Genomic DNA, 21,565 nt, shown 5'->3' on the forward strand with positions numbered 1-21,565 from the left:
GCTATCTAGTTTATATACGTATCTATGATAGTGTCATCTAGGCTGTGCCAACTGGTCTCTGGCACGCTGAGCTTGATTTAGGATCTATGAATGAATTCCAGTCAGAAAGATGAAAATCCCAGGAGGAATCTGCAAGTCTACCCTGTGCACAACGCCATGAAAGTATATAGTCTTAGAGGGAGACGACCCCACGAGTGGCTTGGGAAATTCTCGATTATGGTAAGACGGTGAGCGGCATCAGACTAGGGTTTTCGACACAAAAGTTGTTCGCACAAGCATCATCCACTGTATAAAATATATCTAATTCACTACTCATGCATTCACGGCGAAATAAGATAATAATATATTATAATAATAATATAAACAGCACGCATCATGGCTGACTGCCATAGTTAACTGCCCTTTTATAGGAGCCAGATTGCACGTGCCTTGGCCCCACTGTCGGCGCCAAGTAAATCCGCGATGGCCAACCAGCCAACCAGAGACCTTTAGGTGGTCAGTTCAATTGGACCGCAGCTTCACCAATTGATACAACCAGACACGTTTTTGCGAAAGGGCCAGCTATATCCAATTTTTTTTTTTCAACGAAAATACCACGTCCTACAGTTCGACCAGCTACTGAGACAATAAGGGTGATGGCACAATTCTAAACGTGGCCAAACCCGGAGTTACGTTGGGAAACCCCCGCATTTGTTGCTCTCCTCCTTGTCACTTGCCCATGAGTCGCAATGGCCGACTACAGTACCTACCATAGCTCTGGCTATGCTGGCGCACCAGGGGAGAACCCAGATAAACAGCAGCCGGTGGCCTATTCCTATCCGAACGCCTCTCCCAACCCGGCTCCACAGCCGCAACCCGGAATACCATATGGAGGACCGCAACCTCCTCAGTTCGCTGCGCAGCCCGGCACAGGATATGCTCCGGGACTGATACCTTCAACACCAGGTTTGCAAGGGAATGCTATGGGGGGGTTAGCTTCTCAAATGGAAGGACTGGGAATAACGTCAGACGCCGGCGCCCGTGGGCACAAAAAGAAGCATCGCCATGCGCATCACGACTTTGGAGCTTCCGCCCCGCATGATCTGAACGCATTCCCTTCGCAGCCTGAGCCACAACCACAGTTCCTGAATACGGGGCTGAACCAACCAGCTCCAACAGCCTTTCCCGGAGTTCCCGCGGGCCAGATACCATCCAACATCGCGCCGGGCACAGTTGCAGATGGAGGTTATCAGCCTACCGGAGCAGGGTCAGTTGCCACGCAAGGGAAGATAGATCCGGAGCAGATCCCTAGTGTTCCTCGATCGCGAGACCTCGCCGCCCAATACTACTTTAACCATGTCTACCCAACAATGGAACGCCATGTACCGCCACCTGCCTCGATCCCGTTTATCGCCCATGACCAAGGAAACTCTTCGCCAAAGGTCGCGCGTCTGACTCTCAACAACATTCCTGTCTCATCCGATTTCCTGAATTCAACCGGCTTGCCTCTGGGGATGATTTTGCAGCCATTGGCTAGGTTAGATGCGGGCGAACAACCAGTACCAGTCATAGACTTTGGCGAGATAGGACCTCCAAGATGTCGAAGGTGCAGAACATATATCAACCCATTCGTGACATTCAAACACGGAGGCAATAAATTTGTTTGTAACATGTGCACGTTTCCGAACGATGTGCCGCCGGAATATTTTGCGCCAATCGACCCATCTGGAGTGCGTGTTGATCGCTTGCAGCGACCCGAATTGATAATGGGAACCGTCGAGTTCACGGTGCCTAAAGAATACTGGGTGAAGGAGCCGGTGGGCTTACAACAGCTGTTTTTGATCGACGTTAGTGTAGAGTCTGTGAATAGGGGGTTTCTGAAAGGCGTGTGTGATGGCATCCTCAATGCACTTTACGGCGATGAAGAGGAGGAACAAACAGAAAGTACAGAAACCGAGCTCAGAAAAATCCCTGAAGGGTCAAAGATTGGTATTGTCACATTTGACCGAGAAATTCACTTTTACAATCTCTCCGTAAGTCGTGTTTCAATTCCGTTTTTCTTTTTATTTCTTCCTTTTTGCTGATTCCATGCAGTCTCGCCTTGAAAAGGCTCAGATGATGGTGATGACGGATTTGGAGGAACCATTTGTCCCCCTCAGTGAAGGTCTTTTCGTAGACCCCTATGAGTCGAAGTATGCTGGATTTTTAAATTGGAATTTACGTTTATACATACTATGGAATGTGCTAATTCATGTAGGACCGTCGTCACTTCTCTACTTGAACAGCTACCGACTATATTCTCTCGCCTTAAGACTCCCGAGTCTGCTTTACTGCCCACGATAAAAGCCGCCATGTCTGCGTTACAGTCAACGGGCGGCAAGATCATTTGTTCTTTGGCTAGCTTGCCCACATGGGGGCCCGGCAAGTTGGCTGTACGGGACAAAAGCCAAGCACCTGATGGTGAAAACAAACTGTTTGCCATTGATAACCCGGATTGGAAAAATGTGGCCACAAAGCTGACAGAGGCTGGCATTGGCATTGATTTCTTCGTGGCCTCGCCTGGCGGGAACTTTATCGACTTAACAACAATAGGTGAATATTTTATGATCCCCCTTTTCCCATCTGTATTACAAATTAACACTGTCTGCTAGGGTATACTGCATCCATTTCTGGCGGAGAAAGCTTCTTCTATCCCAATTTCCACGCCCCACGGGACGTGCTCAAACTATCCCAGGAGCTATCCCACGCGGCCACTCGCGAAACAGGCTATCAAGCTTTGATGAAAGTTCGATGTTCCAATGGGCTCCAGGTCTCAGCATACCATGGCAACTTTTTGCAACACACATTCGGCGCCGATCTTGAAATTGGAATCATAGATTCCGACAAGGCGTTGGGGGTGCTCTTCAGTTACGACGGAAAGCTGGACCCCAAACTCGATGCACATTTCCAAGCTGCGTTATTGTATACATCAGCGAGCGGCCAGCGACGAGTGCGTTGTATCAATATTGTGGCTGGCGTTAATGAGGGTGGAATCGAGACGATGAAGTGTATCGATCAAGATGCGGTCGTTGCCATTATTGCCAAAGAAGGTAAAATTTACTAGTCCTTTACCCCCTCTGACGATTGACTCTGAGAACTAAATTTTTTCTCCCAGCTGCTTCCAAAGCCGGCGACAAGACCCTGAAGGACATTCGCGCCAACATTACGGAAAAGACCGTAGATATCTTCTCCGGATATCGCAAGAATTTCTCCGGGTCGCATCCTCCTGGTCAACTGGTTCTACCAGAAAATCTCAAAGAGTTTTCAATGTATATGCTCAGTTTGATTAAGTCGAGAGCCTTCAAAGGTAAGATAATCGTCCCTTTAGAGGTGGAGATTGTTATTATGAAGCTAAATAAAATTCCCTCTCTAGGTGGTAGCGAGACGGCAGACCGACGGGTGCATGACTTGCGCATGCTCCGTGGCATGGGATGCTTGGAAATGTCGTTGTACCTATATCCGCGGATCATTCCGATTCACAACATGAGTGCTGAAGATGGGTTTGCCAACGAGCAAGGCCAATTACAAGTTCCTCCTACATTGCGTGCTACGTTCTCCCGGATTGAGGAAGGCGGAGCGTATCTGATTGACAATGGACAAAACATTCTGCTCTGGCTGCATTCCTTTGTGTCCCCCAATCTCCTTGAGGATCTCTTCGGCCCTGGATTTACATCACTCCACGCATTGGATCCCAACACATCATCCATTCCAGTTCTCGAGACTCATCTCAATGCCCAAGTGCGTAACTTACTCCAATACCTGTCTACGGTGCGCGGATCAAAGGCAGTCACCATCCAACTGGCGCGGCAAGGGATGGACGGAGCCGAATACGAGTTTGCGCGATTACTACTAGAAGACCGCAACAATGAGGCGCAGAGTTACGTGGATTGGCTGGTGCATGTACACCGCCAGATCAATCTTGACCTGGCAGGACATCGAAAGAAAGATGATGCTGTTAGTACAGGGGAAGGAGCGCTCTCTAGCCTTGCAGGAATACGAGCGCCATTGTGGTGATGATTGTTGATTGTTGATTGATTGATTGATTGAGTAGATTTGGCGATTACTCATTAAGTTTCTCTTTTCCACCTAGTTTAAATAACGACAAGGATATTCGTTTTGCACACTTGAATTTTGATGCATATATTGTTTCCGATCCTTATCCATCTTATTTCATTCTGTGACGAGCACTGGACAATTAAAAGTCATTGACACGATACTATCAGCATTTGAAATATAGTAATAGAATACTTATTTTCAACTCCTTTCAAGTAGCAACTGAACGGTCAGCGGTACCTAACGTCGGATGGAGGGGCAGATATCATCAATGGCGTCATCGGAGTGTCCCTCCCTCACTAAATCAACCAAAATTCCACAACGCCAGAACTACTATAAAAATCTATTTCTATTAGCTTTATCCATCACACGCATACATTACTTCGTAGGTATTGATTAAAAGAGCAGAAATAACAATATGTCTGGAATCCACCAGCAAGGAACTGCCGATGGCTGGCACGGCATTGTCAAGTCCGGCGGGGAATTTGCGCCGGAAGCTGGTCGATATCATCTTTACGTTGGTATATACACGTTATCACTTGTGCTAGATGATAATGATAATAGCTAATTAACGAGCACAGGCTTGTTCTGTCCCTTTGCGCACCGCGTCAACATCGTCCGCCACATCAAAGGTCTACAGTCCATCATCGACCTGTCGATTGTCGCGCCATATCCAAAAGGCGACTCGAAGGGTTGGCCTGGCTGGAGGTTTCCCACCGAGACCAATCCGTATGAAGGCGCCACTGTGGATAAGCTGTTTGGAAGCGAGTATCTGCATGGTGTCTACTTTAGAGATGATAAGGAGTATAAGGGAAGATACTCGGTGCCGTTGTTGTGGGACACAAAGACCAACAGAGCAGTGAACAATGTAAGATTTTGATTACTTTGATTATTGGGAGTCCAACGCTGACTAGCAAATGACTAAATAGGAAAGTGCAGAGATGCTGAGATGGCTTCCCACCGCATTCAACGACCTAATCCCCAAAGACCTGGCCGCTATTGATCTCTATCCCGAGACTTTGCGCAGCCAGATCGATTCCATCGCTGCCTGGATGCAGCGTGACCTTAACAGCGGGGTTTACAGAGCGGGCTTCGCCGAAGAAGAGTATGACGACAAGGTAATCCCCGTTTTCAGCGCTCTCAACCGACTCGAGCGTCTCATCCATGAGAACGGCGGTCCATACGTCCTGGGCAAGCATATCACTGAACTCGATATCTTGCTGTATGTGACACTGGTCCGTTTTGACACTGTGTATGTGCAGCATTTTAAGTGCAATCTCGGCACTATACGCCATGATTACCCGGTGCTCAATCACTGGTTGACACATGTATATTGGAAGGTGCCCGGGTTTAAGGACACTACTGATTTTAGGCATATCAAAGAAAATGTAAGCTTTGTCTTTCTGCCTGGAGGTTAAGAATAAAAGATGTGCTGATGATGGTCGTAGTATACAAAGAGCCATTACGGCATCAACCCCAAGGCTATCACGCCGAGGGGCCCTTTTCCGCATGTAGAAGATTACGTGGAGTTGGACTGGAAGGATTTGAGGGTAGGAGGCGTGAACCTCCCGGAGGTGTTGGAGTATGAGGCAAAATTGTGATGTGACGCATCCGTTTAGGCTCAGTAACTCAACTACGTAATAGTACATACTTCCTACCTACAGAGCTAGCTAGTTTAGCTAACACGATAGCTACATCAATAAATCACGCATTCAATCGGACACATATATAAAAAAAAAGTTTTCATGTAGTCTACTGTACCGTGCATTGCTTTCCATTCCAACGAATCAGACACAATGCAAAGCCCGTTCTCATTGGCTGCGCGGATGCAAGGTACCAGGAACAGACTTTAAACCCTAAAAAGTCCGTAGACGAATAACAAATAACTTGTCAATACGTGGTTTTCTTCTTCGCGTGATAAATCACAATCATAAATCAGATTACATCATTGTAATATATTTCCTGCCCGATCAAATACACTGATGAAGCTGAATTCATTCCGCATGATCGGACGTGGCTTTACACGTGGTGCGGTTCGTATCGATAAGATCGTAAGCCCTAACTGACCAAGGCCCAGCCCGGCCTATGACATATGTTGGTACACTAAGTGGTAACTAAGCAGGCACTTGAGAATATCGCATCTGAAAATTGAAATAGCATGCAGGATAAAAGTTTAAAGAAACAAGACAAGAGTGGAATTGCGGTGAGGCGGATACGAGACATTAATCAAAATTCCAACTCTTTACGGAGCAGGGAAAAGAAATTTTTCTGTTGACTTTGCCACTGTCTAGACACAGAGAATGGCCGTTTGTGCAGGGCGGAGTCCCTCGGAGTGAGTCTGCTGTATCCATGTAGTATTTATTATGCTCATGCAAACAGGCTGATCAAGCGAGGTAGATTCTAGAATGTAAGGCATCAATCACAAACAGCGGCGGGTTGTTCCGTGACCGTTGCTTATTGGTAGAAATGTCGCCTGTTTGGAAGAGTCTGTTCTATTCGGCTGACTCCGCCAACGATGGTCGCCACTGCCTTTCTCTGCTTTTTTTCCCCCCCTCTTACTAAGTAGTAGGACTGAGTACTAGAAAATTCTGAATGTGGGTGTGGACAGAAGAGGAAAGCGGAAGTGGCAGTGGCTTTGATCACTACTTCGGATTGACTCTAATTTCGCCCATCCCTGTCTATTTTTGCCATTCCGCATGGCCGTTGATATACTCATTAGTACGTATGAATGATGATTGCCACGGCGGAAGAATACAGCCACGCACTGGCCAATCATAGCGCGCGAATCCGGCTGGATACTCGCCGAAAGAGGCCGTCGGCGCGGGACGAGTCGGATGTGGCCAGCCAATCATCTCGAGCGAGGGCCTGGCCGCTGATTGGCTAGCAAACGAGCCAAACATCGACCCGACGTGGACGGACAGCCGATTGGCAGTGCCTTCCAACGTCTCTATGGATCTCTCTGCGACCATGGAACCAGCAAAAAACGTGCCTGACCATATGCTGGCCTTCCGGCATTTGCTACTGCTATTGCTTCGACGCTACCGTGTCGACTGCCAGCTCAGGCACACCAATAGCGACCCCGTCAGCTCGTTTTTCGGCGTCCGCTGATGCAGCTAAGCGCACGATTTGCCGTGGATCAGCCCGATCGCCTGCCAATCCGATCAATGGACGATGTGTTCTGGATCCCTTCGCTGGACGGGGCTTCCTTACTGGCCCTAATTAAACAAGATCTTATAAGTTATGGCTCCGTGTCTGGCCAGCGCCACCGACTGGACGCCCAACGGATGCAGGCTTACTCCGTTGTCAGACCTCGCACTAATCCAGCCTGGCCAGCAAAACGCGCTACAGAAGACCGCAAATTTCAAAGTACCTGACGCCAAAACCTCAGCGGTGGGACACCGGCTGCAAGCAAATTTGCTCCCAATCGTCCCCGCTGCTGCGGGCCCTGCTAGCACTGAGATGTGGATTGCTCCGAAAAAAAGAAAACTTAGAAAGGCAGCCAGGTGAAAGAAATGCGAATAATGGAGGACTCTGAAACGCAGACCCCTCCCTCCACACACCCTCCCATGCCTGTATATAAGCAGTCCTTTGACCCTGGTTGTACTTGATTTCTGTTTGTTTCGTTCTCCCACAGAGGCTATCACATCCACTCCTTCGAGAGTAGTCATTCCTTAACACAAACCAAACAACCTCACAGTCACTCAATTTCAATCTCTTTGATAGAGATTATCCAGTCTTTTTCGAAAAGATACACTCATTTTTGGAAAGCCTCCTGAGAAAAAAACGTTTTTTATTTTAAGGATAAAAAGAAACCAAATCAAAATGTTCACCAAGGCTATTGGAATCTTCGCTGCTCTCAGCGCTGCTGCGTCTGCCCTCCCGACTTCCCACAATGGTCGCCGCCACGCCCATGGCCACCAGGTCGTGCCTCGCGATACCACTGTCACTAGCGACGGCGTTGAGATCACCAATAACATGGACCAGACTATCTACCTGTGGTCCGTCTCCGACGTCTCCAGCGAGATGTACACCATCAACAGCGGAGAGAGCTACTCCGAGAACTGGCGCACCAACCCTAATGGTGGCGGTATTTCTATCAAGATGTCCTTCACTCCTGAAGAAACCGACGTGCTTCAGTACGAGTACACCTACGACGACCCCATTATCTGGTGGGATCTCTCCTGCATCAACATGGGTGACAACTCTGGGTTCTCCACCGTGGGCTTCGCTGTGACTTCCGATGATGCCGACTGCCCGTCCGCCATCTGTGCACCCGGCGACTATGCCTGTGCTGCTGCTTATCTGTTCCCCGATGATAACACTGCTACACACGCATGCACCAGCAGTAACCTGCTTCACCTCAACTTGGGATCTTCCAACGTCACCATCACTGCTTAAGAAAGAGCTTTTCTTCTTTCAAGCAGACACAAGGTCCTGGTTGACCAGCTATCCAATTGCACTGAGTGGATTGAATTTTATTTTTCTTCTTTTCTCTTCTATCTCTGACAAGCTACGAGTCAACTCTTCTGCTGTCCACATCAGACCAGCGACGAGCCAGCTTGTCCTTTTTTAAACATTTCTCTGCTGGACTTGGGACATTATCTTTTCTTCTTTATTTGTCTCCTTTTTTCTTTCCATCCTACTAGCTTAGACAGGATTCGGAAAACTAGAAATTAGGAACAAAGACATGGAAAAAGGAAAACCCGAATTTACGACGGACAATACGATCAGGTCAGGCCCGGTTGCCTTCCTAAATGGATAACATGATATATGGTATACGGGACATGGGAAATGGGAAACGGGACATGGAACTGTCAAAAATTTTGTGCTTTCGTTTTTTTTTTTTTTTTTTCTTTTTGCTTTTTTTTCAGGGGTGAAGGGGTTTAGGGATAGATATACCCAGGCTTTCGCGCCAGCAGATAGTTTTATCTTCTTTTGATATATTTGATATATTTTGTGAATTTATTTTATATACTTCAACTTGCTTCCACTGTGGTCTTGGTACATGGTTTCACCGGAGATTATCCTTCTACCAATCTACCTAAGGTATAAGTGATACTCAAGACCAACATCATTCCTCCATTTGTCAATCCAGGAAATTTGAGGGCGCCGCAGACGGTGAGGAATGACAAGCCGAGCTTATAGATGGGGGCGAAAATGGGTGCATTGCTGAAACAGTGAAACATTGATCGTTTCACGCACACACTCGATTTCTTGTCCTGCTGATTAGTATATCATTCAAATTACATAGATTTTACTGTAATGTTTTAGTATGGCATTAAAGGGCCATTTACTCTATATACGGACGAACGAAGAATTGAGAGAAGCAAAACAAATACTGGGATCAAGGGGCGCGGCGCCTTGAATGAAATCCAGGTTATTGCTTACTCTGCATAAAGCAAGCATTCCCGCGGTGTTTTGTTTTTTAGTATAATACAGATATAATATAATACATACACATCATCTTCAGTATCCACCCCCAATACTGTACATACTTCTAGCAATCGGCTCTCTTGAAATATCTCGGGAACGGAACTACATCGCGAAGACTGCTGACTCCAGCGAGATATCCAATTAAACGATCAAACCCAAGTCCGAATCCTCCATGTGGCGCACTCCCCCAGCGCCGAAGGTCAGCGTACCACTGCAAATGGCCAAGGTCCTCGCCCGGTTCGAGATACGGATACTCCGAGCCACCCTCATCATCTAGCTGTTGTTGTGATGTGGCTGAGTACTGGGTAGAGTGACGACGACGCTGTTTAATCAACCCGTACTTGCGCATTTTATCGATCAGCGCAGGTAATCGATGTTCACGAAGGGATCCGCCTACGACTTCACAGATTTCAGGGAAGAGGAGATCGAAACACGCCACCGTTGCACCTCCTTCGGCAGAGGGCGATGGCGCCATGTAGAAGGGCTTCACTTTTTGGGGGTAGTCTGTGACAAAGACGGGTACTCCGTGGAAAAGGGTGTCCACAATATACTTCTCATGCTCGAGCTGAAGGCCCTCGGACCATGACGGTTGGTGGGTAAATGAGGCTCCGTGATTAGTTACCGCATCCTGAAGCATTTCGATCGCCCGCGTATATGTAATACGAGGCCATTCAGGCCCGGATAGTAGTACATCCCATCTTCTGCGAAGGGCTTCATTAAAGTCGACTGTATCTAGACCAGGCTCGCCGGATCGTTTAGCTGACAATATTTCCTGTCCGACCGGGGTGTCATGAAGCCGCCGAGCTAGATCTCGAATCAAATATTCCACTAGATCTAGGAGACTGGATAATTCATTGGCAAAGTTCACTTCGGCCTCGAGCATGTAGAACTCGCTCAAATGGCGCGGTGTATCACTCTTTTCCGCTCGGAAAGTCGGCGAGAGTGTCCATACATTCCCGAGTTCGGCAGCATAGGCTTCTAAATGAAGTTGTGATGAAACCGTTAGGTATTTGGGACTGCGAAAGAAGTGCTCAACTTCCTCTCCGGGTGCTGGCAATGCAGAAGATTCTGGGGACAAAGTGAATGTCTCTCCTGCACCCTCACAGTCCGACGAAGTAATCAGCGGCGGCTGTACTTGTGTAAATCCTCCATGTGGATGTGACCTAAACACCTGACCCAGCTGGTATATGCACTCGGAGCGAAATCGAGAGAGTAACGAGTTGAAGGGTGTCCGTAATCGCAAGTGAGGAATTTGTCTTAGAAAATCCGAAGAGTGATATTTCTTCTGGATTGGATAAGTCTGCGCACATTGATCAAGTTAACATTGGACTTAATCCCTGCTCGTTGTTTGTGCTAACCTCTGGATCCGCATCTCCCACGACTTGTATCGTTGTAGTCTGCAGCTCATGTGTCTGCTCCTTCCCAGGTGGACAAGCTTTCCATATACCAGATATCTCAATCGCGGCACCGGTTGACAGGCTTTGGAAGGGAAATCAAATCAGCCAAAAGGGGGCCCTTGGTGAAATTCTTCGAATCGCATATACTCACTCAGCTGCCTGGTCCGGTGTCAAAATCGCCTGCAACGACTGCACTGTTGAGCCGTCCGATATTTCAGCAAAGGCAAATCGTTTCTGCTTCCTCACTGAACGAATGAATCCTTTCAATGTGACGTTCTCATTCTCGAATTCGCGCGCCTTGTCTTTCTCTGACGACACATTTAAGAGTTCTGCGCATCGCAACCGATTGCAACTACCTAAGGCGCTCGATTGGCTGTATCGTATAATGGATGTGGAGAAGGACCGTCGCCATGTCCGCATTGCGAATGGTAAATTTGACAGACACGCAGATAGGATTGCTTAAGGGTTGTGGTGAAACGTAGCTCGGTGACTCAAGCAATTGATTTCAAGGTGGAGCCGTCGGCAAGTCTCCGGCGCCGCGCGCAGAATATTTACTCCTTCTTAAGCGGCTTAAGCATTGATTGGGATCACAATAAACAGCTAAGTTTACGCCAGTTCAACTGTAGAGAGAGTTTATTTGTAGATTATTTTTCCACAGTCAATTTATTTGTCCCTATCCCATCTAGCAGTGTTCTCTGTCTTGAAATTTAATCACACCTACAACATATCATGAAATCGACAGCAACAACAAAAGGAACATTCCATGATTCCAGAAAGAGCGTGACTATAACCAGTCCTCAAACATAAAGCACCAATCAGGTGTTTGCCACGTAACGCTCATAGGCTGTCCTCTCTTCCTCAATCATGTCGATGGCTTCAGAAAGTTTGCCATCAGCGGCCTCCGCATATATACTGAGCCTCTGTCGTCCGCCATCGACCTGACTACCATACCCAAAATTGATCAATTTATCTACACAATTGTCAATAATACTTCGACGCATTGCAGTCCTCATATCCTGATCTGAAGAGCCATCGTCATCGCTAGTTGCTGGAATTGGCGCGTCGTCCACGGGGAAACTACCTGGGAGAGTGCGAGTTCGTCTTTCGTAGAGGCTTGAGGAGCGTGCTTCTCGAGACGCATTCTCATGTGCGAGATGGCGCAAAGGTATGGCCTCTGTGGCTCTGCGTCTAAGAGCATGCGCGCTACTACGATCTCTCTCGAACTCACGAGGGTATCTTTGATTTATGGTTGAAGCCGTGCGACGCGGCTCGCGCAGCCGGTGGGAACTAGGACTTTCGACGGCTCTCTCGGCAGAAACTCTTGTCAGTGGATGTGCCCGATTGGGGTTCGACAGACTGTGTCTACTATCTGTACGATTCCCGGAGCGATGTTGGTTTGCCAATAGGTGCGCGTCTAGTTGGGAGACTGGGGGAAAGCGAGCGATCTCCGAGTTAGGACTGAGCGTCATCGAACGCTCAGGCACAGCCACGGGATTTTCCTGAGATCTAAAGGTTGGGAGTAAAGAAGGGTAGCGAGCAGCAAATTCGGGACTTTCTTCTGGGTGGTTTTGAGAGGTATCACCTTCAACTAAGGAGTGGCTGGAAAAGAGTTTCGGGGGAGAATAGAGGTTGCTTCGAGCATTGCCGCTGGTGAGATTTGGTAGATTGTCGCTGCTAGAGGCCATCAACGACCTGTTCTCTGGAACTTGTGGCGTATTTTGTTGCCACGAATGACGGTGGTGCACTCTTCGGTTAAGCGAGGCGTTGGAAGTTATACGTGTCGTCTGACTGGCAGGGGCTTGTGTTTGCAACACATCAATCGGAGAATTATCACTGTATTCCAAGTTCAGAGAATGGCCATCAATGATGATACCCTGAAGTGTATCGAGAGCAGCTTTTGCGGAAGAAGCTGAATGAAAACGAGCATATCCAAAACCAGCGTGTTTCCCAGTAGAAGAATCTAATGGGAGCTGGACTTGAGCCGAGAAGCCCTTAGAGGCAAGAACTTCTTCAATAACTCGCGCGGTCACTTGAAATCCAATGTTACCCAGGAAAAGGGATGCGACAGAATCACTTGGACGCAATGTGTTAACGCTCTCTAGGAAAGAGGCGGGTTGACGATCTGTAGAAGTCGGCTCAAATGGCTGAACTTGCCCATGGTTCATAGCATCCATAGATCCTGATGGTCGAGTGACTGTGGATGTAAATGATGATACAAAGGCTGGACGGTTTGGCCAATTAGAGAATAGGGGTTTCACGGGTTCAATCGGACCAGCTGCCTGCGGTTGATTGTTTGAAACAGACTTGCCTGCAGTCTGTGACAATAAGGAAGATTTTGGGTGAGGTGGCGGTGGGCGTTGATACGAAGCAATTGGAGAAACGACTGCTGCTGCTGCTTCTTCTGAAGACTTGTTGGAGGAATCTAAGGAAATGTCGGCTTCTGGAGAAAGGGTCTCCTTTTCCGAACTCTGATCAAGTGGTTCGGGTGAGGCCTGATCCTCGTTAGATGTTGTTTGAGGCCGTGTGGAAATTGCATCCTGGTTGTGAATAGTGTTAGGATCTATAGCATTTGCCTCACTGCTATTGCTTCGTTGACCAAATTCAGCCTCGAATGCGGCAAACAAGGTTTTTCCAAACTCTTCAAATTCATGAGCCATATCGCCAAGGCCGCTGATAACCTGCTCGGTAGACCTGAGTTCGGCCCGGCGTACCCTTTCCGCAGCTTCACTAGAGGCATTAGATGCATTCTGTATGACTCGTGCTAGATTTTGAATTTGTGTCTCGACGGCTGACAAGGCATTATGCATGGTAGCGCTAACATCCTCTGGGATGGTTCTCTGTGCATTGGCCAAGTGACGTTCGACTTCCGGAATTTTCAATTTAAGCTCTGACCCCAGATTTTCAATGCCGCCTGCGACGGTTTGCAGAATACCGGTTATAAGATTGACAGGCCATTTCTGCTCAGTGGAGCTAGCAGAGCGAGCACCAGATTCTAGAGGAGTAGTGGAATTGGTTGGTTCGTTTGTATGTTCCTTGGCATTCTCTTCTAGAATCTTAGCCATCTCAGCTTCGAAAGCCGACAGAAGCGGCTGTGGCTCTGTCCTAGCTTGTGAAAATTGAATAGTTGTAGGTGGTTTTTGAATCGAATGTGAGGAGTTCTCGGAGGCCAGTCCAATTGAATCTTCAGACGCATGGTGACTTTTGGTTTTCGTCACTGCCTGTGGTGGGCAAGCCCAATGGTTTTGTTGGTTAAGTATAAAATTAGGCACTGCTTTAGAGCCAGCAGGTATATTTTTGAAGCTATGGAAGCGGCTCCCTGCTTCCTCTGCCTGCGAAAAGTAAGCTTAGAAGGTTTTAAATCCCACAAACATTGTCACTCACCTGACGTCTTCCTTCAGCAGTAATCGCAGATAGGGACATGATAGTTGATGAAGGTCTTTCCGATGCCGTTGGTTCGGAAGCAGGCTTTACGTCACAAAGGACATGATCTTGTTGTCCATGCTCTCCAGTTTCCTTTGGTAAAAGCTGAGGGGGTCTGCAGGCATCTAACCACTGTTTACGCAGGTCCACAGACTGGTTGATTCCTAGCTCGCGGGTTTCAGGCGAATGCTCATCTTTACCGAAATTCACTGAGTCACCTGCCCCTGTGAGTCCCAGCTGAGTTATGCAGTCGGGTGTAAAGCGGCGCCGGGCCGAGCTTTGTTCAACATCCTTCCAAAGCTCGATTACAGACCTCGAGCGACGGATGTCAAACAAATGCATAGGAGTCTCATCTATCTGGGTCGACAGAGCGGCTCCTACAACACTTATTGCTTCAACTGGTTCGTCAAGGCGTTGCTCGAGCTCGAAAGAGGATCCAACCTGAGAGGGCTATTAGCATCAAAGTGACAAGACGAAAGGGGGAAAAGACTCACGGTGATGATATCACCGTCGTCATCATCCAAATATGTCAATCTAGCATTTGGATGATCGCGTATTATATCATCGTATTCCGGGCCTGTCAAGTGAATAAGACCTGATGGTCTACACCGAGTCTCATCAACATGGGAGCTGGAAATGATGCTTTCAGTTGAAGAGTCATATAGATTCTCTTCCACCGGATAGAGATGCAAGTTTCTGATTTGAAATGGCTTGAACATTTTGCATGCAGTAATCCAAAAAGCTTCTGCAAGCAAGTAAAACGTGCAAGATAGAGGCGTGTGGAAGAAACGTTGAGGAATATCAGCGATGTATGATGATGGCAGCCTAATTAGGAGCAGCTGCAGTGGCGATCAGTTACACGAATCAGAGGCAGCCCGAGACCGAGTAAGACCGGATCACGGAATGCAGTAACAGCATCACAGCTGGAAGCCTGGAGGATACAATAAGTACTCATACGAAGTGGAAGAAAAATAAATAAAGTCTGTTCCAGGCAACCAAGTTCGTTGAGGGGGAGGAAGGAAGCAATGATGCGCGAGCGAATGATATGGGGCGGGGGAAGAAGGGAGATGTCTCCGGCCCCTACGGTCAGGTGCGTCGTTTTATGGGCAGCTTGGCTGGGTGGTCAAGTTAGCCGAGTCTTTCTCTTTTTTGGCGCAATCTTCCCTTTTCGAATCCTGCGACTACCGGGTCGGGTCCAATACATAATACTTGCGTCGTAACGCAGGAAAAGGATGAAGATTTAATCGCATTTTCATCTGATCGAAACGAAAAAAAAAAAGAAAAAAGAAAAAGAAAAAGGATCTATTACTTAATGCGCCATGCCACCTGATTGATGCCTACGCTCGCTCCACGGAACCTCGCTTTACCTACACTCACAAACACTCGTTTATCATCACAGAAACAGAAAATTCAGCAAGTACTTGTACGCATATGCAACGCGCGCGCCTCATTAAAACGACTCGATCCTTGTCCTCCCCGATGACCCCCTCCAACCCCGCAAAGACAGCAAAGCAGCATGTCGACCGTGGCGTAAAGCGCGTTGTCCTTGGCGACCTGTCGTTCCACACCTGGTATCATTCATTATACCCCGAGGAGCTCGTCAGCAAAGACTCCGAGCTATTATATGTCTGCAGCTGGTGTTTTCGGTATACGTGTGCCGCTGGAGCCTACGCGACCCATGTGAAACTCTGTGACCGCCGAACTACACCTCCCGGAATAAAAGTCTACGAACACGGCGGCTATGCAGTATGGGAGATAGATGGCGAAGACGACAAACTGTTTGCACAAAATCTGTCCTTGTTCTCGAAACTTTTCCTCGACCACAAGTCTGTATTCTTCGACGTCTCTTCATTCTTATATTACGTGCTCACATTCGTCGATCCGAAGGCACCAGAAAAATACCATGTCCTCGGGTATTTCTCCAAGGAAAAGCTCTCATGGGACCCAAACAACCTTGCTTGCATTCTTATATTTCCGCCGTATCAACATAGGCGATTAGGGAGACTTCTGATGGGGGTCAGTTACAAACTAAGTGCGTGGGAATGGGATCCAGGACTAATCGGAGGTCCCGAAAGGCCTCTGAGTGAGCTGGGACTTCGGAGCTATACACGCTTTTGGGAAGAGCGACTGGCAAGGCACTTCCTCCTTGGCCCGCCTAAAGGAGAACAGGGCAAAGTTGTTCAACAAAAACAGGCAACAATGAAAGCAGCAGCAAGGAAAACCCCTGCCCGGGAGCGCATGACCGTACAAGAGATTGGCCTAGCCACCGGTATGTTAACCGAAGATGTTATCACTGCTTTGAAAAGCATGGGCATTGTGGAGCCTGAGCACACGAGGAACAAACGCAATACTACTTCAAATGATCATGAGAATGCCGGTGAAACTGTCGTCATTCGCAAAGCAAACGTACTCGAATGGACCAAGATCCACAATGTCGCCCTCCGAGACCCGGTAAGGGAAGATGGCTTTATCGGCGAGTGGGCTTCTGGGAATCTCCAGCTTCAGCAGGAAAGCGAAGGTTAGTGTGGTTCATCCCTGATCGTGCTTTAGCGCTAGGAATCGGTTATGTTTGATGATAGGCAGCAATATTTGACCACGGCGGGTTTTATAGGGTTGTAATTGGCGTTGGAGTAAGATAGGATACTATGCGGACGGAAAAGGATAATTAGATACCCAAGTTTTATTCATTTATACCTGTTAATCGAGTGACATTTGATTTATCGTGGCAACGTGAACTCGTTCAATTCTAGCAAGCACACTTTATATGTAGATTTTGAGAAATCTGTTGTGGTCATTTCTCTTTAGGAGTGAATGTATAAATAAATATTTCAACGGAGTTAGTTTTCCACCTTTTTTCTTAGAATTGAAATTAAAAAAATAAAAATGAAAATAATTGATGTACGTTCCAAGATCACTGACCCTGTTGTACATATGGCACTCCTAAACGCGGTGAGCTTAATTCTGCCAAAGTCCGCCCACACTGCCGATTCGTACTAGCGCGGCCGTCGAAGGAAAAAAAAAAGAGCTTCCGCGACATCTCAAATTCTTCCTGCTCCAAAAGCCAGCGCCGCCCAATCCACGTTCTCTCAATTGTGCCAATTGAGGGTTTGCTGGTCGAGTATTTCCGCTGACTCGAGTCAATCACTCTATTACTATTCGTTTGGAGCGGCTCACGACAAAAATTGCCATGGCTGACTATCTTCTCTTCGAAGCCCCAATGGGGTATTCGCTCTTCAAGGTCGTGCACGAGGCCGACACCGTCGGAAACCGCTTGAAGGAAGTGCAAGAAGGTGTTTTGGATCTTGCAAAGTTTGGAAAAATGGTTGAGCTTGTCAGCTTTTTACCCTTCGAGTATGTAGACTATCCCTCATCGTTTCTGTCCAATATTCCAACACTGACATTTCTCCCACAGGAACAATAAGCAAGCCCTCAGCGAAATCAACGACATTTCGGAAGGTGTCGCTTCCCAAACTCTCGTGTCTTTCCTTGAACTCAACCTACCCAAGTCCGGCAAGAAGAAGAAGGTCAGTTTGGGAGTATACGATCGTGTTCTGGCAACAAGCATCAAGTCCGCTTTCCCATCTCTTGAGTGCGAGACCGGAGACACTAGTGAAGTAGTGCAAGATATGCTTCGAGGCATTAGACTTCACTCAACAAAGCTGTTGAAGGGTCTTAGAGAGGGTGATCTGGATACTGCTCAGTTGGGTTTGGGTCATGCCTACTCTCGTTCCAAGGTTAAGTTCTCCGTACAGCGGGACGACAATCATATTATTCAGGCTATTGCCATTCTTGACCAGTTGGATAAGGCTATTAATACCTTCTCAATGAGAGTGCGAGAGTGGTACTCCTGGCACTTCCCTGAGCTGATCAAGATTGTTTCGGAAAACCAGCGCTATGCCCAGGTTGCACTTTTTGTTCAGGACAAGAAGACATTGACTGAAGACCGCCTACATGACCTCGCTGCCTTGGTCGAGGATGACGAAGGAGTTGCTCGAAGTGTCATCGAGGCTGCAAAGCACAGTATGGGACAAGATATCTCCGAGAATGATATGGAGAATGTGATCTCCTTCGCAAAGCGCGTTGTGAGCTTATCTAACTACCGGAAATCTCTGCACTCGTATCTCGTTTCTAAAATGAGCGTTGTGGCTCCAAACTTGGCCGCGCTAATTGGAGAGATCGTTGGTGCTCGACTTATCTCCCACGCAGGTAGCTTGACCAACCTGTCCAAGTATCCTGCTTCCACTGTTCAGATTCTTGGGGCAGAGAAGGCGTTGTTCAGAGCACTCAAGACCAAGGGAAACACACCCAAATACGGTTTGTTATACCACTCGTCATTTATCGGCAGAGCAGGACCCAAGAACAAAGGCAGAATCTCCCGCTTCCTTGCAAACAAGTGCTCCATTGCCTCCAGAATCGATAACTTTTCCGAGGTTCCCTCTACAAAGTTCGGAGAGGCTCTCAAGAAGCAGGTTGAGGAGCGCCTGGAATTTTACGCCTCGGGTGCCCCTCCCACCAAGAACGAGGTTGCTATGGTATGTCATCTTGTATTTTCTTCTCAATAAAGATGCATCGTACTGACCTGGAATGCAGAAATCTGCCATGGACTCTATTCTAGCCGACATGGAAGTTGACGAGCCCCAAGATAGTGATGTGGAAATGGAAGATGAGGAGAAAGCAAAGAAGGCCAAGAAGGAGCAGAAGGAAGCCAAGGACAAGGAGGAGAAGAAGGAAAAGAAGGAGAAGAAAGATAAGAAGGAAAAAAAAGAAAAGAGCAAAGATGACAAGAAGGAGAAGAAGAAGCGGAAGCGCGACAGCGAGGTTGATATATCCAAGAAGAAGTCTAAAGCCTAATCTTTACGGTTATGCGTGGTCATTTCTTTTGGCGTTGTTTGGATCTTCGGCGCAAATTGCCTTGCTTCATTTTTTTGTCAATTATTGATGTCAATTATGCGTGGTTTTCTTTCCTCGAAACCTAGTCTTTTCTGTAAAAAATACTATTGCCAGTCTCTACAGTTCAACGTTGTGCTAGTTGTTAGCGCGCAGGAAAAGCCTCAGGTTCAACGCCGCCCTAGATTGCCGCTTACTTCTAGCAACATTACTCACTCCACTGCCACCGCTTGCCACAACGCCTTTAGAATAGATTGCAATGAGTGAAATAACCATCTGAGGTGATCACATTCACTTACGCGAGAGTAATCATCAGCCTTATCCTGAAATACGACTCGACGGAGCTCCGGAATAGTGCCGACCCCGCACTAGATATGGTGACTGAGGCAACATCATACCGTTCGCCGAAGCGCAAACGAGATGAGTTTGAATTTGAGCTTAGTCCGCCAGCTTCGCCTACTTCTACTCTCTCCGTTGCAAGTCTCCCAGGAGCTCGCTTGCGCGAAGAAGAGGAAATTGGGCGCTTTAGTCCTCGAACTGTCGTCGCTGGTCGACTGAGAGATCTCGCTCTCCAAGAGGCAAGCCTCAATGCAGATGCACCGCAATCTATCCAAATGGTGCAGTGGCGTAGCTCCTCTGAACCTCTAGCAGAGCATATTGGGCTCTCTGAAGAAATTGGACAGTCACATATACAAATATCACCCAGAGGAAGTCCGGTTCGCCTGACTGAGCACAGCAGCCGTGATGCTATTCAACTTGAACAGCATCTTTCCAAGCAATCATCTAAAACTACAAAAAAGTCAGCGAAAGTGATTGCCCGCGATAAGTTGCCCGCAAAATCACGGAAGAAGAGTTCGCCTCCACCGTCTGAAAACGATCCTCCAAATTCGCTGACATGGAGCGATTCAGAGATAACAGGTCACAATCCAACTGATCCTAATGACGATGGCTATGGGATCAATGGCATTGGCTTCAAGCCCACTGCTGCAATTGCGTGGGCGCGATCACAGAAGAGGCAGAAGCAAATGACCGACTGGAAAATCCGAGAAGCTAAAGAAGCACGGGAAAAACGCAGAGCGCGTCGAGAAGGTGCCTCACATATCAATCCAGAACACAGAGCCAATGGCACAACTCACAAAAAAGTGAAATTTAACCTCGGGTGAACACTGATGTGGATTCATTAAGGATTTCACTCGCTACTAGCATAAATTAGTTTATGTGTCTATTGATACATGGTTTTGTGCTCATGCAATGGAATCATATGTGTCTTTTTAAAAATAATTTACAGGATGTCTAACCATGAAATGGACATGGGAGAAAAGGTATATATACACAGCCCAGAAACGCCCAGAAACTCCATCTTGATGCCGAAGATGCATTTGTTTACCAAAATTTATAGTTCGAGAGATTGGTCCAGCTTTTTTGTTTGCGAAGCTCCTCCTCCGCTGCCTCCTGAGCGGCTTTCAACTGTTCCTTTTCCTTCTGCTTTTTCGCCTTGAGCTCGGCCATAAGTTCCACGGCCTTTTGCATGCCCTTCATCTCGCTGACTCGGCGCCTTTGACAAAATTCATAAGAAGCGATGGAGGCAATTGCGAATGCTCCGACAGCCCAGTTACAGGCAGGCCACATGGCGGACAAACCTGAAGACAGAAAGAGTCAGATAAATATGAAAAACCACATGGCTATAGCATTGAGAAGTGAAACCAATCTCACCTCCAACTATCCCGCGCACTCCCCCAATACCAAAACCGGTCCCGAGTCCAACCAACAACGAATCTCGCGCGCATGGCTTTTGGTGGAAGGTGCCGAAGTCTGACAACGATATTGACTTGAGCGACTCAGATAGCGTCACGTCTTTGAGTTTTTCATGAGTAGGGTTATACGTCGCTCCCGGGTGGACGTTGATTGGCTCCTCAGGATTTCCGAATGCCTCCCATAGCTTCCCAACCTGAGATTTGGGAAATTCGTGTTTTGGCTTATTCGTAGGACTTGGTTGGGATGCGGGCTCGCCGCCCTGCGTGCCTTCTGCCATGACGTAGGCAGATTGCGAATGTTTTCGTTAAGGACGAGTCTTGAAGGCCCGAGGATGAGGATGTGACAGAATAACGCGACGAACGGTAAACAATGCTTCGAGCTCACCAGAAAAGAATCATTGCATGTTCCTCTCTCTCCACATGGCACATAGAGTTAATTAAAGCCAGTAAACTTCGCGCGGCGGGCTCGGCGGTCGGGTCCTAATTCTTCCGGGACGAAGGTAGTTAGAGGCCGGACTATTACAAAAGAAGGCTAGTTGCGTCGTCGACGCGTATAGTGGAAAAGGAAACGCGGACGCGTGTGGATCAATAATGCCTGTCTAG

General features: G+C 47.7%; 9 protein-coding genes across 9 annotated transcripts; 6 read left to right on the top strand and 3 right to left on the bottom strand.

Annotated features, from left to right (window-relative positions):
- Positions 1 to 728: 728 nt before the first annotated feature.
- On the top strand, positions 729 to 4,032 carry UA08_04341 (hypothetical protein; the record flags this gene model as incomplete). The annotated part of the gene is made up of 6 exons (XM_020266654.1): positions 729 to 2,012; positions 2,074 to 2,171; positions 2,237 to 2,571; positions 2,631 to 3,068; positions 3,134 to 3,325; positions 3,392 to 4,032. The coding sequence occupies 6 exons, from the start codon at positions 729 to 731 to the stop codon at positions 4,030 to 4,032; spliced, it is 2,988 nt and encodes a 995-aa protein (XP_020120663.1).
- Positions 4,033 to 4,489: 457 nt separating this feature from the next.
- UA08_04342 (Glutathione S-transferase omega-like 2) lies at positions 4,490 to 5,672 on the top strand (the record flags this gene model as incomplete). The annotated part of the gene is made up of 4 exons (XM_020266655.1): positions 4,490 to 4,592; positions 4,653 to 4,939; positions 5,001 to 5,459; positions 5,520 to 5,672. 4 exons carry the CDS (start codon positions 4,490 to 4,492, stop codon positions 5,670 to 5,672), a joined length of 1,002 nt encoding a protein of 333 aa, XP_020120664.1.
- Positions 5,673 to 7,893: 2,221 nt separating this feature from the next.
- Positions 7,894 to 8,469, top strand: UA08_04343 (hypothetical protein; the record flags this gene model as incomplete). The annotated part of the gene is made up of 1 exon (XM_020266656.1): positions 7,894 to 8,469. The coding sequence occupies one exon, from the start codon at positions 7,894 to 7,896 to the stop codon at positions 8,467 to 8,469; it is 576 nt and encodes a 191-aa protein (XP_020120661.1).
- A 1,099-nt stretch (positions 8,470 to 9,568) lies between these two features.
- UA08_04344 (hypothetical protein) lies at positions 9,569 to 11,321 on the bottom strand (the record flags this gene model as incomplete). The annotated part of the gene is made up of 3 exons (XM_020266657.1): positions 9,569 to 10,804; positions 10,863 to 10,983; positions 11,053 to 11,321. 3 exons carry the CDS (start codon positions 11,319 to 11,321, stop codon positions 9,569 to 9,571), a joined length of 1,626 nt encoding a protein of 541 aa, XP_020120662.1.
- A 395-nt stretch (positions 11,322 to 11,716) lies between these two features.
- Positions 11,717 to 15,040, bottom strand: UA08_04345 (hypothetical protein; the record flags this gene model as incomplete). The annotated part of the gene is made up of 3 exons (XM_020266658.1): positions 11,717 to 14,230; positions 14,283 to 14,771; positions 14,816 to 15,040. The coding sequence occupies 3 exons, from the start codon at positions 15,038 to 15,040 to the stop codon at positions 11,717 to 11,719; spliced, it is 3,228 nt and encodes a 1,075-aa protein (XP_020120667.1).
- Positions 15,041 to 15,800: 760 nt separating this feature from the next.
- UA08_04346 (hypothetical protein) lies at positions 15,801 to 16,844 on the top strand (the record flags this gene model as incomplete). Its single annotated transcript, XM_020266659.1, has 1 exon — positions 15,801 to 16,844. The coding sequence occupies one exon, from the start codon at positions 15,801 to 15,803 to the stop codon at positions 16,842 to 16,844; it is 1,044 nt and encodes a 347-aa protein (XP_020120668.1).
- Positions 16,845 to 17,508: 664 nt separating this feature from the next.
- On the top strand, positions 17,509 to 19,172 carry UA08_04347 (Nucleolar protein 56; the record flags this gene model as incomplete). Its single annotated transcript, XM_020266660.1, has 3 exons — positions 17,509 to 17,672; positions 17,734 to 18,853; positions 18,912 to 19,172. The coding sequence occupies 3 exons, from the start codon at positions 17,509 to 17,511 to the stop codon at positions 19,170 to 19,172; spliced, it is 1,545 nt and encodes a 514-aa protein (XP_020120665.1).
- Positions 19,173 to 19,582: 410 nt separating this feature from the next.
- UA08_04348 (hypothetical protein) lies at positions 19,583 to 20,371 on the top strand (the record flags this gene model as incomplete). Its single annotated transcript, XM_020266661.1, has 1 exon — positions 19,583 to 20,371. The coding sequence occupies one exon, from the start codon at positions 19,583 to 19,585 to the stop codon at positions 20,369 to 20,371; it is 789 nt and encodes a 262-aa protein (XP_020120666.1).
- Positions 20,372 to 20,591: 220 nt separating this feature from the next.
- UA08_04349 (hypothetical protein) lies at positions 20,592 to 21,240 on the bottom strand (the record flags this gene model as incomplete). Its single annotated transcript, XM_020266662.1, has 2 exons — positions 20,592 to 20,848; positions 20,922 to 21,240. The coding sequence occupies 2 exons, from the start codon at positions 21,238 to 21,240 to the stop codon at positions 20,592 to 20,594; spliced, it is 576 nt and encodes a 191-aa protein (XP_020120669.1).
- Between the last annotated feature and the right edge of the window lie 325 nt (positions 21,241 to 21,565).

Source organism: Talaromyces atroroseus, assembly GCF_001907595.1.
Source record: "Talaromyces atroroseus strain IBT 11181 chromosome Unknown scaffold_4, whole genome shotgun sequence".
Classification (NCBI taxonomy): domain Eukaryota; kingdom Fungi; phylum Ascomycota; class Eurotiomycetes; order Eurotiales; family Trichocomaceae; genus Talaromyces; species Talaromyces atroroseus.